The 15,900-nt window shown below is 44.6% G+C and overlaps 1 protein-coding gene across 1 annotated transcript in view; it reads left to right on the forward strand.

Annotated features, from left to right (window-relative positions):
• The first annotated feature begins 259 nt into the window (after window positions 1–259).
• The window catches only part of LOC146788729 (vomeronasal type-2 receptor 26-like), a 192,494-nt gene continuing 176,853 nt past the window's right edge, over window positions 260–15,900 (forward strand). The window contains exons 1-2 of the mRNA XM_085630948.1: window positions 260–364; window positions 14,797–15,024. Of these exons, the coding sequence (XP_085487074.1) occupies window positions 260–364; window positions 14,797–15,024 (333 nt within the window). The remainder of the gene's footprint in view (window positions 365–14,796; window positions 15,025–15,900) is intronic.

Here is a 15,900-nt window from a genome sequence, read left to right on the forward strand (position 1 = left end):
GGAAAGTTGTGGGGCACCTCACAACAGCCTGCATGCACTCCCCCCTGACTCCATCTGTGCAACCGTCCAGGACCCAGAGGAAACCGACTTCTAACCACTGCCTCGTCTGCCTTCCTTTGTGGGAAACAGGTCCAACAGCATGGAGGAGTAGAGTGTTACTCTACATCTGAGTGTGAATGTCATCTGGCAAGCATACAAGCAAGTCTTCACGGCAACTCCTGTTTATGGAAGCACTTAAGCACTCAAGCAGCAATGCATCATGGCCACAAAGGGTGCCACTCCCCCGACAGACAACCCACCTCAGACCTCAACAGACTCTATGCAGGGCGAAACCATTGACCGCATCCTGCAGGAAATATCAGCAGTAATTTGTCGACTGGAAGGAATGGACACAATATCCACTTTTTTGGTTTCCCAGAATCAATAGGAGGACCATATGCCAAAACATTTCTCAGGGACACCCTTTCAAGAATCACAGGCATCACCTTTGAGCCCCCGCTGGGGATGCAACATGCCCACTGCATCGTGCTTCCATGCAGGATCATGCAACTGGGTAGGAGACTTTGGGGATCCTCGCAAGCCATACCTCCCTGGACTCCCCTAGTAGTCTAGTTTTCAGAAATGTGTGGGTTTGGTAGGTTTCCCTAGATGGCCGCTGAGCCCGGTACAAAAAACCCAGGTGCCCACCCTTGCAAAACCAGGTTCTTTTGTGATTGGTAATTTTGATGTCTCCACAATATGTTTTGGGCCGTCGTGGGTACTTGGCCCACCCACACAAGTGAGGTACCATTTTCATCAGGAAACCTGGGGAATGCTAGGTGGTAGGAAATTTATGTTTCCCGGTTCTCCCAAAAATTTCCAACACAGAAATTTGAGAAAAATGTGAAGGTTTCAGCTACATTTGGGATATGCAGGGGATACTGGGTTGGAAAACCTTCGGGGATCCACATAAGCCATACCTCACTGGTCTCCCCAGGTTGTCTAGTTTTCAGAAATGTGTGGGTTTGGTAGTTTTCCCTAGTTTGCCTTCGAGCGCGGGCCAAACATTTGGGTGCCCCATTGCAAAGCCAGGTTATTTTGTGATCAGTAATTTTGATGTCTTTACGTTATGTTTTGGGCCCTTGCCTGTCACGGGTACTTGGCCCACCCACACAAGAGAGGTTCCATTTTTACAGGAGACCTGGGGGATCTCTGGATGGTAGGAAATTTGTGTCAGCCCAGTAATCCCATAACCGTCCCACACAAAAATTTGATAAACATTTGAATTTTTCATCTAAATTTGAGGTTTGCAGGGGATTCTGGGTAGGAAAATATTTTGGGATCCAAGCGAGCCATACCTCCCTGGACTCTGCAGGATGTCTAGTTTTGAGAAATGTATGGGTTTGCTAGTTCTCAAGATGGCTGCCAAACCTGGGGCCAAAAACCCAGGTGACAACCTTGACAAACCAGGTCATTTTGTGACAGGTCATTTTGATGTCTCCACAATGAGTTCTGGGTTCTTTGCCTCCCGCTGGTACTTGGCCACCCACATGAGTAAGGCACCATTTTTATCAGAAGACCTGAGGGAATGCTTGGTTGTAGGACATTTTTGTCAGCCCGGTGATCCCACAACTTTCCCACACTGAAATTTGAGAAAAATATTACAGTTTCAGTCAAATTTGAGGTTTGCAAGGGATTCTGGGTAGGAAACCCTTTTGGGATCCACGCATGCCATACCTCCCTATACTTCCCGGGTGTCTAATTTTCAGAAATGTTTGGGCTTTGTAGTTTTCCCTAAATGGACGCTGATCCTGGGGCCAAAAACCCAGGTGCCAACCCTTGCAAAACGAGGCAATTTTGATGTCTCCACCATATGTTTTGGGTCCTTGCCTGTCACGGGTACTTGGCCCAGCACACAAGGGAGGTACCATTTTTATCAGAAGGCCTGGGGGTTCATTGGGTCATAGGAAATTTGTGTCAGCCTGGTGATTGCACAACTTTCACACACAAAAATATGAAAAATATTAGATTTTTTCAGCTAAATTTGAGGTTTGCAGGGTTTTCTGGGTAGAAAAACCTTTGGGGATCCACACAAGCTATACTCCCTGGACTCCCCAGGGTAACTAGTTTAAAAAAATGTGCAAGTTTGGTATGTTCTCCTAGATGGCCGCTGGGCACCGCACAAAAACCCAGGTGACCCCCGATGCAAAACCAGGCTGTTTTGTGATAGGTCATTTTGATGTCTTGAAAATATGTTTTGGGCCCTTGTCTGTAGCAGGTATTTGGCCCACCCACAAAAGGGAAGTACCATTTTTATTTGGAGACCAGGGGTAATGCTGGGTGGTAGGACATTTTTATCAGCCGGATGATCCCACAACTTTCACTACATAGGAATCTGAGAAAAAGTGATATTTTTAGCTAACTTTGAGGTTTGCAGGGGATTCTGGGTAGGCCTGGGCAGAGCGGCACTACACGGAGGTCCACAGAGTTGGAGACCAACTCCATGGAAACTCCGCTCTGCTCCACCGCTCGCCTCCACCAGCCCTAGGAAGAATTACTTTAAATATACTTTAAAGGTTAAAAAAATCAACACTTACCTTACCTGCGGCGTCCCCGGGTTGCCTTCCTCCCTGGTTTCACGATGATCTGCGCATTCGGGAGCACAACACCGCACACTCCACGGGTGAAGCAGAGCTCTCTGCCCACGGTTAATTTTGGGTAGGAAACCTTTGGGGATCCACTCAAGCATACCTCACTAGACTCCCCCGAGTGTCTAGCTTTCATAAATGTATGGCTTTGGCAGGTTTCCCTAGACTGCCGCTGAGCCCGGGTGCCCCCACTTGCAAAACCAGGTCGTTTTGTGCTGGGTAATTTTGATGTGTCGATAATACGTTTTGGGCCCTTGCCTGTCTCGAGTGAGGTACCATTCTTATTGGGAGACCTGTGGGAATGCTGGTTGGTAGAAAGTTTGTGTCAGCCTGGTGATCCCGCAACTTTCCCACACTGAAATTGGATAAAAATTCGATTTTCTCAGCTAAATTTGAGGTTTGCAGGGGATTCTGGGTAGGACAACCTTTGGGGATCCAAGCAAGCAACACCTCCCCAGACTCCCCATGGTGACTAGTTTACAGAAATATGTGGGTTTGGTAGGTTTACCTACATAGCCGCTGAGCCAGGGTCCAAAATTCAGGAGCGCCCCCTGCAAAATCAGTTTGTATTGTGATAGTTAATTTTTATGTCTTCATAATATGGTTTTGGCCCTAGCCTGTCGTGGGTACTTGGGACATCCACATGAGTGAGGAACCATTTTTATCTGAAGACCTGGGGAAACGCAGGGAGGTAGGAAATTTGTGAGAGCCCGGTGATCCCACAACTTTTCCACACAGAAATTTGAGGTTTGCAGGTGATTCTGGTTAGGAAAACTTTTGCGTATCACTTTAAGCTTCAGACAGCTGTCCTTCATCCAGGCTGCCACATTCTTCATTCCTTCCTGGTAGCGGAGTCTGGTGTCTTCGGGTTTCTTAGCGACTGAGAGGATGAGCTGGGTGCCAAAGTCAAAAAAGTACTTTATTCGGCTAGTTAAAACCATAAAAGCATTCTATATACAGAATTTAAATTGATATACCATTTGTTAGCAGCAAAGATATTACACTAATTATAAATATAGAATAATCAAAGACAAACAGTATAGGTATACAGGTATAGAGCTGGGTGTCATCAGCGTAGGATACAATGCTGAGCTCATGCTGTCTTACGATGGTGGCGAGGGGACCAATGTAGATGTTGAAGAGCATGGGACCGAGCAAAGAACCTTGAGGTAATCCGCAATCGATTTCGGTTGGTTTGGAGATGAAAGGAGGAGTCTGATCCTCTGGGTTCTGCCGGCGAGAAAGGATTGGATCCAGTTGAGGGCGGCTCCTTGTATCCCCGCGTCATGAAGGCTGGCTGCGAGTGTGCAGTGTGAAACGGTGTCAAAAGCTGCAGAGAGGTCTAGGAGGATGAGGGCTGCGGTGTGATCCTGGTCGAGTAGCATGCAGATGTCGTCGTTGGTGGTGAGAAGGGCGGTCTCGGTTCTGTGGTTGCCTTGTAAACCAGACTGCGATGCGTCAAGGATGGAGTGCTCTTCGATGAAGGTCGTCAGCTGAGTATTCACGAGTCTCTCGTTGACCATGGCTGCAAAAGGGAGGAGAGAGATGGGCGATAGTTTTTCAGGTCAGTTGAGTCAGCTGTAAATTTCTTGAGGAGTGGTTTAACCTCTGCCCGTTTCCAGTTTTCTGGGAAGATGCCGGACATGAAGGACGCGTTGATGGTCAGTCTGAGTTCGGGTGCGATGGCGGCTGCGGCCTTGTGGAATATGTGCGGTGGGCAGGAGTCCGTTGGGGCACCTGAGTGGGTTTTTCATCAAGCATGTGTAAGGTGGTGGTTTCCATGTTGCAGCATGAGCTGAAGCCAGACTGGTAGTCATGCAGAAGATGATTAGCAGCCGAATGACAGAAATATTGATTCGAAAATATTGTGAAACAGTAGTCTTTCCTCTGTAGAATAGGGCTTGCTTGTCACCGGTAGCAATGATGAGGGCTGTTTCCGTGCTGTGGTTGCTGCTGAATCTAGATGTTTTTGAGCTTGCTGGGTCTGCCAAAGAGTTTTTTGGTAGGGTGTTGACTTCATGCATCTTTCCAGTCCTCTGGGATGGTGGCTGTGACAACTGAGGTATTGAAAAAGATGGTGAGTATGTGTCTGATTCTAGCTTTGCCTAGTATGAAGAAATGGTGAGGAAGTTAGGATTTTGTCTCAGTTAAACTTACGTTTTTCTTAAGTTTAACTTAAGACCAAAAGTTAAGATTAACTGAGAAAAAATCCTAACTTTAGTACTCCTAAATGCCTTCTTTGAGTACCGAAAGTCGTAAATTAAGGATTTGTCTCAGATTACTTTTCTGAATCGGCCTGTAGTGTTTAGTTTTTTGTTTTTTTGTTGTTAAGGTGATGTTTAAATCATTATTGGGCTAGAAAAGCAATTTATACTTCATTCGGATCGTATTTTTTTACGTGCTTCAAAATGCTTTGATCGAGCCCACACTCAGCAGTCCCCTGGGGTATCATCAGGCACAGACGTCAGTGCTTCCTGATCACTGTGCACTCAGTATTCCTCCTGGGCCAAAGCAGGCATCTGCTTTTTTGCCTACAATGAAGGTATGCCTGGAAGACAACTCCACAAATACCATCGCAGGGGCGATGGAAAGTAAGTTCTTTCTTCAACATTTCTGTAGCAGTTTGTGTTTACTTTAACCCAAATGCAGTGGAGTTGAACTGGGTAGTTACAAGGGGAGGGTGAAGAATTCCACTCCACCGGTGCAGTTCGTGGAGATTTGCGCGAAGTGTTGAGTTCTTAAAAACTCTGCGAAGTGAGATGGGACAGAGTTTTTTCTCTCGAGCTGCTCACCATCGGTAAGTTGGCGAGCACTCATGAGAAAAAATCACACACTAGACCTCCTCCCCACAAGATTTCTCATTACGGATGTTGCTGCAGGCCTTGGCCACTCGTACTGAGAAATCTGCCATTCCTGTTGAGGAATCTGCCGTTCGACTAGAATATAAATGCAATGCCATTCGTGCTGCAAACTCCTGGCGCTAAAAACCAGTGCAAGCAATGCTACTTAAGAGACTCTGCCGCTGGTGGAACTCTGTGGAGTGTGGCTGAGTTTTTCTGGCACGTCTCTGTGTTACGTGGAGTAAAACGCCACAAACTCCACCCGGGCCTAATGGTGACCACATTTAATTCACAGTGCTATTATGCAGCTTTATAACTAATACAAACAATGTGTGATCATTCTTATACTTTCATTTGGATTGAAAGCAGACTCATGTTGCAAGCTCTTGCTGCCTTTCAATAAGTCCCTTCTCCAGAGGTTGTTTTCAGGCCTCTCCCGCACCACTGACTCTTCCACTACCCCTTCGCCAATGGATTATATATTGCACAAATAAGGGCATTGATTATGGGTAAGATCAATGCTGGTGTGTGGAGGGCACAAGGGTGGGGTGTGGAGGGCACGAGGGTGGGGTGTGGAGGGCACGAGGGTGGGGTGTGGGAAACAGGGTGGTGGGGGAGTTGCAGACAGCAAAGGGATTACTTGGGAAGGGGAGTTAAGCAAATGGCAACATTAATTGAAGATGCAAGCAGCATAAAGGGATGCATATCTTCATTGAGGAACTGCCCAGAATTGTATCACAATTTAAACCAAAGTTACTTTCGAAGTGCATTTGCAAGCTACAGTCAGACATGCCTGAAAGCTGTTGGACAATTACAGACAGGTGGCGGTTTGTTAAGAACCCCCCAGCATTGTGCAGCTGTGACACTTTGACATTAACATGGTGAAGAAGTGTCATGTGTATGGAGAATCACAAAAATGGGAAGAATAATATATTATTCTGCAGCAGAAATGAAAGACTCTGGCCCTTATTTATAGTCTGGTAGGAGGATACTCTGTCCCAAACATGGTGGATATTCCACCCCCAGTATTACAAGTGGCAGAGCTATAATGAAGTGTACTTCATGTGTAACATGGCAGACTGGATATCTGCCACGTCTGTACTGAAAATATCGCACCAGACGATTTCTAAATAAGGCTCTTTCTCTGTAAAAAGATTATTAGCTCAATCCTTGCCACCAGCAACACTACATTCCACAGACAGGAGTAATTTTAATGCAGTCTTCCATATAATTCCACAGCACATCATACCACATAATCCCCTCTCCAGAAATCCATTCCATACCACACAATAGAACAGCTAATACAATACAACCAAGATAATTTCACTACACGCCATATACACTCCATAACACACTGGGAAAAAGCATTGACATTTACAATGCCATTAGCTCTAACTCAAACAAGTGCAAGACCTATTGCATGTCCAATGATTGTTTTCATAGTGACTTTGTTCGTCTTGTGGCCCACTCAGTAGATGTGTCAGGAGTGTTTTGCAACAGTCACAACTCGGGGTGGGTGGGCCGGATAATTTCCCTGGCTTCACAGCCAGTCTGCCATTCAGAGTTGGGTGTCAACCAGTCAGGTTGAGGACTGTGGGCCCGGGCTCCACAATGTGTTTTGTCCATCATTGAACAGTTCTTACCTGCCCTTTATGGGTCACCACATCTCAACCTCCTCTGCCACACTGTCTCTCAAGCTGCGGATTTACTGTGACTTTGCTGCCACTTGAGCTCAGGAATCCACACACGGTTGAAAGCCTCTCTCTTTTCCACCCTCTTAATAATGGCCCCATCATTGCAACATGCCAGATGTCAGTGTGGGCCAGATTTCAGGATGGATGTTGGGGTATTCAAGGAGTCAAACTCCAGAGCCACATTAGCTGGCAGCCATTATCTTTGGAGGTTGGACACGCTCTCTGTCAGGGTATTGTAGGAGTCCACTACTCTGTTATTGTAGGTGGCTGCTATTCTGTTAGGGTACTGTAAGAACCTCCTAATCTGTAAGGCTATTACAGGATGGTGCTAGTTAGATAGGGCGTGGTGAGATTCTCCTACTTTGTTGAAGAAATTGTGTATGCTGCCATTCTGTTAGACAATGTAATAATAGTAATAACCTTCATTCTGCATTAGTCACAGCCATAAAAGAGACAACGTTAAAATAAAATAAACATCAGCAACAGGAGCATGTGTTTACAGCATAACACCATGTGCAAAATGCGCAAATAAATAATGTAAACATTAATCACTTCCCCATCAAGAAAATAACCCAATACACTACCACCTTCCACTTTAGATGTTGACAGAAAAAAGAACCCACTAATATGATCCTGGACATGAAGTATACAAAAACAAAACACCTTTTTAGTCACCTCTAGAATATCTAGACTTTGGGCAGCTCTTGAAAAGTTACCAACACAGAATGGCGTGTTGAAGGAGCTGGAGATACAGTAAGACGACACGGATATCCCTAAAATTAATTTCTTTAAAAAGTGATTTAAGAAACAGATGCCTTGGATATGTGAAATATTTACGTTAAAAAAGGCAAAGTGTACGGTATCCACAGGGACCTCTGCCTTCAACATGCGCAAAAAAAGCCAGGATGTGAAGCCAATAAATGATGTAACAGGTTAAATCTAAAATGTGTAATTGAAAATCTATCAGAAGCATTTGTTTAAATCAATAAATAATTCTCCATTCCCAATACTGATTTTACTAGGGCATGCACTTCAACCATACGTTTTTAATAGCCCCTTTTCCTCCCTAGAAGCCATGGAGTGCTTAAAACATAATTATTTCCCTCTAAGTGTATCCTGTAATTTCATTGTGTCATGTTGTGTAAAGATATCTGCTCTACCTAGGGCTATGAGAGTATCCTTAACATTTTTTAACCATGGGATTTTAAACCATGATCCAGTGATAGTCAATCCTCCATCACTAATCTATTAAAACCCGCCTCCTGACTTATCCAGATCTTCCTCCAACATTGCAATGGTTTAACGTCACCCAGTCTATTATATAATTCAGTCCTAATTCTTCGTGTACTGTGTACGCAGCAATAGCCTGGGGCACTTTCCAAAATCTTCGGAGGTATTTATTTTCTGTGGTTTGGAGAGTGTTAGCCGCTGCATAACCCCATACCTCACTGCCGCATAGCTCCCTTGAAATGCAGAAAGAATTATACAATTTTACTATTACACAAGGTGACGATGATCTCAGTCTATGTGCATCATTTGCAATTGCTCCCTTTGATTTTCACGGCTCTAGCATCTTTCACTCCTGCAAAAGTTTAAAATTAAGCTTATTCTCAAATAAAATACCTAAATAAGAAAAGGTCAGTACCTTCTCTAACCTATGAGTACCTACTTTGTAGGTATTGTTCCTCGTGATCTGCTTGCCAAATTCTATTATATGCGACTTTGACAAGTTCGGTGAAAGGTCTATTCCACTCATGAAGGCCACAAAACCATCCTGTAAAACCTGCAAACCTCTAGGGGTTTGTGCTAGCAATACTGCATCATCTGCGTATAATACGACTGGGACAGATCTTCTGCCTATTCTGGGGTTGTTAGCTTGTAACGCACTCAAGCATGCTTCCAGCCCATTAATAAATAACGTGAATAAAATGGGGACAGTAGACACCCCTGTCATACCCCTCTAGGACATTCAAAAGAATCAGTCATGTTCCCTTCCTGAGTGTGTCTAACTGCAGCGATAGTGTTCAAATGTAGGGTCGTTAAGATATTTATGATCGCAGGGTCAACCCCAAGATCACCCTACAACGCCTAATGTTTATGGTGGGTCACCTGATCAAACGCTGCAGTAAGGTCCATAAAACCAAAGAACAGAGCTCCAGGCTTAGCTATTGTATATTTCGCTATAAAAAGATAACGTTTTAGGCACTGGTTTGTATTTGACCTACCTATGCGAAACCCATATTGTACCTCTGAGATGTCTTGCTTAGTGTCCGCCCATACAGAGAGCCTGTTGAGAGGCACGCGTCCGAGGACTTTAACTGTGGCATCAATGAGTGATAGAGGGCGATAGCAGTGAGGGTTATTCCTGTCCCTTTTCTTAAAAAATCGTGACAATGAGTGCCGAGGACCACAAGATTTTAAACCCTGGTTAAGAAGGACCTCTATTTTGTTGTGAAAAAGGTCCAGAGGGATCCCATCGGGGCCAGGGGCCTTGTTCCGTGATAGTCACTCGATGCCAGGTCTCACCTCATCAAGATGGAAAGAAGAAGCTCTAAAACTAGATGGAGAAATACCAACCACAATAGGTTCATCACTTTAACAATGGTTATACACACTCTCAAAGTGGTCCTTCCACTATTCTGGGGTGATATTATGAACTAGTCCTGGCTTCTCTGGGTCTATATAACAGGGGCTGTTAAAAACCTTCCAAAAAAGGGTACAATCCTTCTTTTTGCATGCTTCTGTCAGCTCCTCCCAGGCTTGTTTCTGGAGGAAGCGCTTCGCCCTTTAATGGCCCCCTTATAATTACTGCAACATGTTGCCACCCTGGCATTGCCACGTGGGATCTGTTTAATGGCCTTCTTAAGTTGAAGCAAGGCCCGAGAGCACTCACTGTCAAACCATTTAGGCGAATCAGAGCTAACAGTAGCTACCGGGACTGTTAGTAAACTGGCGACTGATTGGGCAATTACAATAAAATGCATATATGATTTCTTCTCCCGATACTGATAGATCTAAACAGTTAAAAATCTCCTGCTGTCTCAAACTAAAAAGTGCTTGGTTAAAAACAATAGTGTTCACCTCAAGCGTTTCCCTTGATTAGTTGCGACCAGTGACGCCACGTCCCCCTTCGGGCATGGTCCATCTGCCAGGGAGTTCAAGCAGCAAATTCAGGGTATTTTGGTCACTAAAAGGACTGTGCTGAATTTTGAAAGAAGATACAAACCACTTCAGGGGGGAGATGAAAAGAAAATCAAAAGTTGTAGCTGAGCCCCTGCCTTTATAATTCTGCCGTGAAAAAAAACACCCCCAATGTGTATGGATTAAACCATACGTGGCTAACAAAGTATTCAGATCATGTCCTTCCACGGAGTATTCCATGTGCAAAGCATCCCTGATCGTGCACGTGCCCCACTCATGTGTATTCGATAATAACTGCAAACAAAGATGGCAATTAAAATCACCCACTAAATACAAATCACCATGCTGAAAACCTTCAAAGCGTGAGGGACCATAGTTCTTTTGTTTTGCGTTGTAAAAATTAATTAAAGTGAAACAAAATGATTTAACCATCACAATTGTCAGCCATTGTGCAATTTTAGAATCCCACTTTAAATACTTCACAGCTCCACAAAGCCTCCAATCTATAAAAAAATAAATTATCCACCCCTAGCTCTTCCCATACTTGACCCTACTGTCGGGCAAAAAAAGGCTTTATAACCCTCAAGAAAAAGGTTGCTGTCGGTCTCCAATGTCTCCTAGACACAAATAATGTAATAAGATCTAATAAATTGGAGCCATCTTTCATTCCTAAATTTAGGGCTAGCCAGGCTACATTCTAGGAGATTTTGTTTAAGCTCAAATTTTCCCCTCCTCCCAGATGAATCTTAAGAATTTGCTTGTTAGAGCCCGGAGCATGAAATTACCCCACTTCTACTCACTTCCAGACTAGGGGGCATATCAACAGGGGCTTTATCTCTGCTTTTTTGGCTTTAAAAGCCAAAAAAGCAGAGATAAAACTAGCACCCTATCAACAACAGGGTGCTAAAATGCAAATTGGCATGTTAGCACCCTTTTACTCTACGCTTCCCCTTGCATCTCTAATGAGATGCAAAGGGGGCGTTCCAGAGTAAAATAATAGGAGAAATGTCGCTATTTTGCACCTCCAGGAGCGACGGGGGAGGTGACGTGGCCTCGATGGAGCCTGGGAGCAGAAGTCCAGCCCGGCTCATCCTGTTTGGCATCCTGCACAGCGGGCTTCTGGGCTAAAATGATGCACCTCCAGGCATGACGGGAGATGATGTGGCCTTGATGGAGCCTGGGCTCTGCAGTCCTGCCTGGCTCGTCCTGTTTGGCAATGTAGGAGGCTGCTGCTCTGTTAGGTCACTCCCTGTAGAGAGATGATATGCTGTTAGGGTGTTGTAGAAGGCTACTACTTTGAAGGGACACTGTGGGAGGCTACTGCTCTGTTATGGCATTGAAGGAGGGTGCTCACCTCTAAGGGCACCAGAGGAGGGCACCTCTTCTTTATGGCACTGTAGGAGGCTGCTGCTCTGTTATGGCATTAAAGGAGGGTGCTCATCTCTAAGGGCACCAGAGGAGGGCACCTCTTCTTTATGGCACTGTAGGAGGCTGCTGCTCTGTTATGGCATTAAAGGAGGGTGCTCATCTCTAAGGGCACCAGAGGAGGGCACCTCTTCTTTATGGCACTGTAGGAGGCTGCTATTCTGTTGGAAGGCAGCTAAGCTTTTTGAACATGGTTGGAGGGTGTTAATCTCCTAGGCCACTGTTGGATGCTCCTACTCTGCTGTGCATCGTAGGGGGCTGCTTTTTTGCAAGGGACTGTAAGGGACTACAACTTTGTTAGAGATTGAAGGAGACTTCAATTCTGCTATGGTATTGTAGGAGACTCCCACGCGGCTAGGGACTATAAGACGTTATCGCTCTTTGTGCACTATAGGGACGAGTTCTTAATTCCAGCTTATGTTGCAGGTGGGGCCCATCGGCACTGACTTTGGGGACCATCATCAACTTTTACTCATCAGACTTTGACCCAGAGCAAGAGAAATGGTGATAAAGGGACAAAGCAGGGATGAAAAAGTACTAAAAGAATGAAATAAAGGGGTAGGGTGTGACTGGTCCTGAATGAAAGAGGCGTGAGGTGACATCAAGAATACACAGTGTTGGTACTCAGCAATCATGGTCTTGGATTGCTTGTGTTTTAGTTCAGAGGGGACCTGGCTTGGCAGCTCAGGCTGAACTATTCATATTGAAACAGGACAAATGCCGATTTGCATATGGGTGGGTCTAATTTAAAGAGGCATGGTGGGCCAAGAAAATGGTTTTGAATGCCACCCGAGAGATTGCAAGTGGTTAGTCTAATGGCAAACATTCCTCCCATCACTTTTTGTGCGTTTGGTATTTGGCAATCCCAGAATTGGTCAGGGGTCTGTGAGAGACTGGGAAAAACCTTAGGCATCAATACTTGACAAATTAAACACTAATAGAAGCATGCTGATCTTTTGAGGTGGTCCAGGAGAGTGTCCTATGACACAGCGCTAGCTGGCTCTGAATTGTTGTTCGCTGATTATCCGGTCTTTTCACAAGCCTTCACATCATAGAGTTTTGTAAAGTAATAATGTAGTGTAATTTGCTGAGTTTGGCTTTTGTATTATTTTATGTACATTTGTTGTTGGCAAAAAAGGCTAGAGTGTTTTCAATAAATTTGATAGTTGTGCGCAGACAAGGAGTGTTCGGCGTCAGGTTAGAAATATTGCTCAATAAAAACAATAAGGGGGACATTTACTAAGGTTTTGTGTTGGATTTGGGTCACTAGAAGGCAGGAACCCTTTCACTATGCTGTGAGGGTTTCTGAGTTTGTGCTGGGCAGCCACAAGGGCCCCAGTGCAGGTAGAGAGCTGGTGAGCATCGTATGTTCATAGATATGATGCGTTGCGGCTTTCCCGTTCACTCAGTGCAGCAACTTGCCTTGCCGTGTTGCGTTGTGTGACTTGTTAGTAAATATGCCCGAATGTCAGACTCTGTTTGTGTTCCATATAACACTTTATACATATATAGGTTCTCTAAATGACTGTTCATGCCAAACTAGCTGTTTCTCTGCTCATCCTGCTGAGTCGACACAAACTTCCAATGTGTTCCTTAAATTGTATGCTTCTCTTTTCTGTCAGTCCTTTGAAGCATCTGAACACATCTTAAGGCCCAATGTACTACCATTAGGATCGCAATTATGAAATCATTATTGCTAATGTATAAAACTCATTGAGTTTCATTTAGAGTGGGCCACAAATAGACCTACCTCATGAATATTAATAAGGTAGGTGGAAATGTGCAACCTGTTAGAATCAACACCATCACAGGGATGGTGGCCTACTGAGGTCAGTAGACCACCATGGCTGTGATTGCTTTTAAATAAAGCAGTTTTTTTATTTCTTGAAATGCAACCAATTTTCCTTAATGAAAATGGATTTTTGTAATATGAAAAAATGAAACATTTTAGTTTAATTTTCTAAGAATATACAGTGACCTTTGTCTGCTCTTAAAAATATTTCATTTGCATTCTCAAAGGCAAACGTGTCCCTTGGGGACCACTTCCCCTTTGGAATGGGTTACCACCAGTTTTAAACTGGTGGTAAAGTATTACTGTTTTGTGATCAGAATTCATTCACAAAACAGTAATAGATACCATATTGATTCAGTATTTGGAAGGGACCCCTAAACACAGCCCTTCGAAATACCAAATCACAAACACAAATTGCGATAAAGTAACAGAATTTTTGCTGTTGTAAATGGCCGATTCTACAAATCGGGACATTTCTGACAACAAAAACACTTTGTACATATGGTCCTAGGTGTTTCCCCACAAAACCTCAAAATGAATAAAATAAATATATATTAAAGAAGTCACTGTCAGAATATCTCAGTGGTTAGAGGTAAATCAACCCAGGTATTTTTTCAACCATCACTCTGTGATCAAGCACGCCCTCAGTATCTCTGTGATGACTTCTGCATGAAGAGAACACATTCAACCACACCTCCTTCTTCCACAAGTAGTGCATGGCCACATCCATTGGCTCTTTGCAACCACTCCCTGCCACACTGCCCTATTCCACACGTAGTGCATGGCACAGCCATTGGCTCTTTCTAGTCAAGCCCTGGCACACGTATCCTAGCGCTGCCCACTAAATTACTCCATTTATTGATTTAATGGCCTGCCATCATGACTAACTGCTGTGACACCTATGGCTTCAATCACACCCGTCTGCCAGGTACACGCATCCAATGCCCCTTCAACTGCGGTGGTGTGGTTGCTACCACAGCTGTCCATCTTGTATCAACAGCACATTCGCTGCCTCAAACCTAGCGCAGCACCTCATTCACTGCATGCGCTGTCTGCATGACTACACCTAGAGAATTGCAGCTACAACGAGGTGCATTGATGTGGAATCTTTATGACCTCTGCCCACCAACCAGGCTTTAATCACAACCTCAAGTGCAACAATGTTATGTCTATCAGGAGAAGCTTAGTCAGGACCTACTCACTCTGTTGTAGGCATTGTTGTAATGTGTGGTTATTTATTCACTGTGTCCTCTCTCTATTTCTCTGTTTTCTTCCAGTTACATCATTACATGAGGGATCTTCATTTTAAAACGTCCTCTGGTGATGAAGTCTACTTTGATGATCGAGGGGATCCACCCACACACTTTGACTTCTCCAGCTGGATTTATTACAGCCCCAGGAATGCTACAAGGATCAAAGTGGGAAGCTTCCATCTAAGCCCTTCCGGGGAGGAACAGTTCGTCATTGATGACCGAGCCATTCATTGGCACCCGGACTTTAAGCAGGTAATGGCTCCTGTTGTCGTACTTTAGAATTTGGGACCGCGTAGGAGGCAGGGCCCTACCCCTGTCTATCTCGGTAATAGTGTACCCCGAATGGTTAATGCGGTATGTACAAGTGCTTTGTGTAATGTTTTAGCTATGAATGCACTGTGTATATGCTATTTCACATCACTACGTGGGTTCCATTTTGTATCCGTGGCCATCTTATGGTTGCCCTCACATAGGCTATATAGCATGAAGCGAAAACGGGCCTTTGAGAGCACATGTGCCTTTCTTTGACTTTTCTGTGACCTGGGCAGCTTGGCTCCGCCGCCCCAGGTCAAACTGGGCTCACGAGTTCCCCGTCCTCTGGCCACCTGTGATTAGCATCAGGGCTTGACGCACCATAAAGTCTTTTCATCCTACACAAGCCTCCAGCTAATCTCTTTCGCACCTGACTGTTCCTGCTTTATGGCTTGTTTCCCAAAACAGGAGATGCTCATGTTTATTGGGGCCTATCGATATCTGATGTGGGATCTGAGCCTTGCTGGGTAAAAAATTGCGGGCTGGCTTAACTGGAATGTGGGATGGTCATCATGACTCTGCCTTTTCGTTTTGTAATGTATACTTTAAATGACCATACCATAAACTAAGGAATGTATGTCTGAGGCAGGATATTCTGTATTTAAGAAGAAGCCCGTTTCTGTGATTTTCAGCAGTCTCCTGAGAACATACACGCTGTTGTACTTCTAGGATACCTGTAATTGGTCTGCAGCCAATAAACTGATCTTTGACTTCACCCAGAAGACTCTGTGTTTCTGTAGGTCTGAAACAGGAAGAACCCCGAAGTCATAGGGTGTGTTCCCCTGCACCGCTGGGCTTAAAATACCCAGTACTTCA

The sequence above is a fragment of the Triturus cristatus genome, chromosome 10 (assembly GCF_964204655.1).
Source record: "Triturus cristatus chromosome 10, aTriCri1.1, whole genome shotgun sequence".
Classification (NCBI taxonomy): Eukaryota; Metazoa; Chordata; class Amphibia; order Caudata; family Salamandridae; genus Triturus; species Triturus cristatus.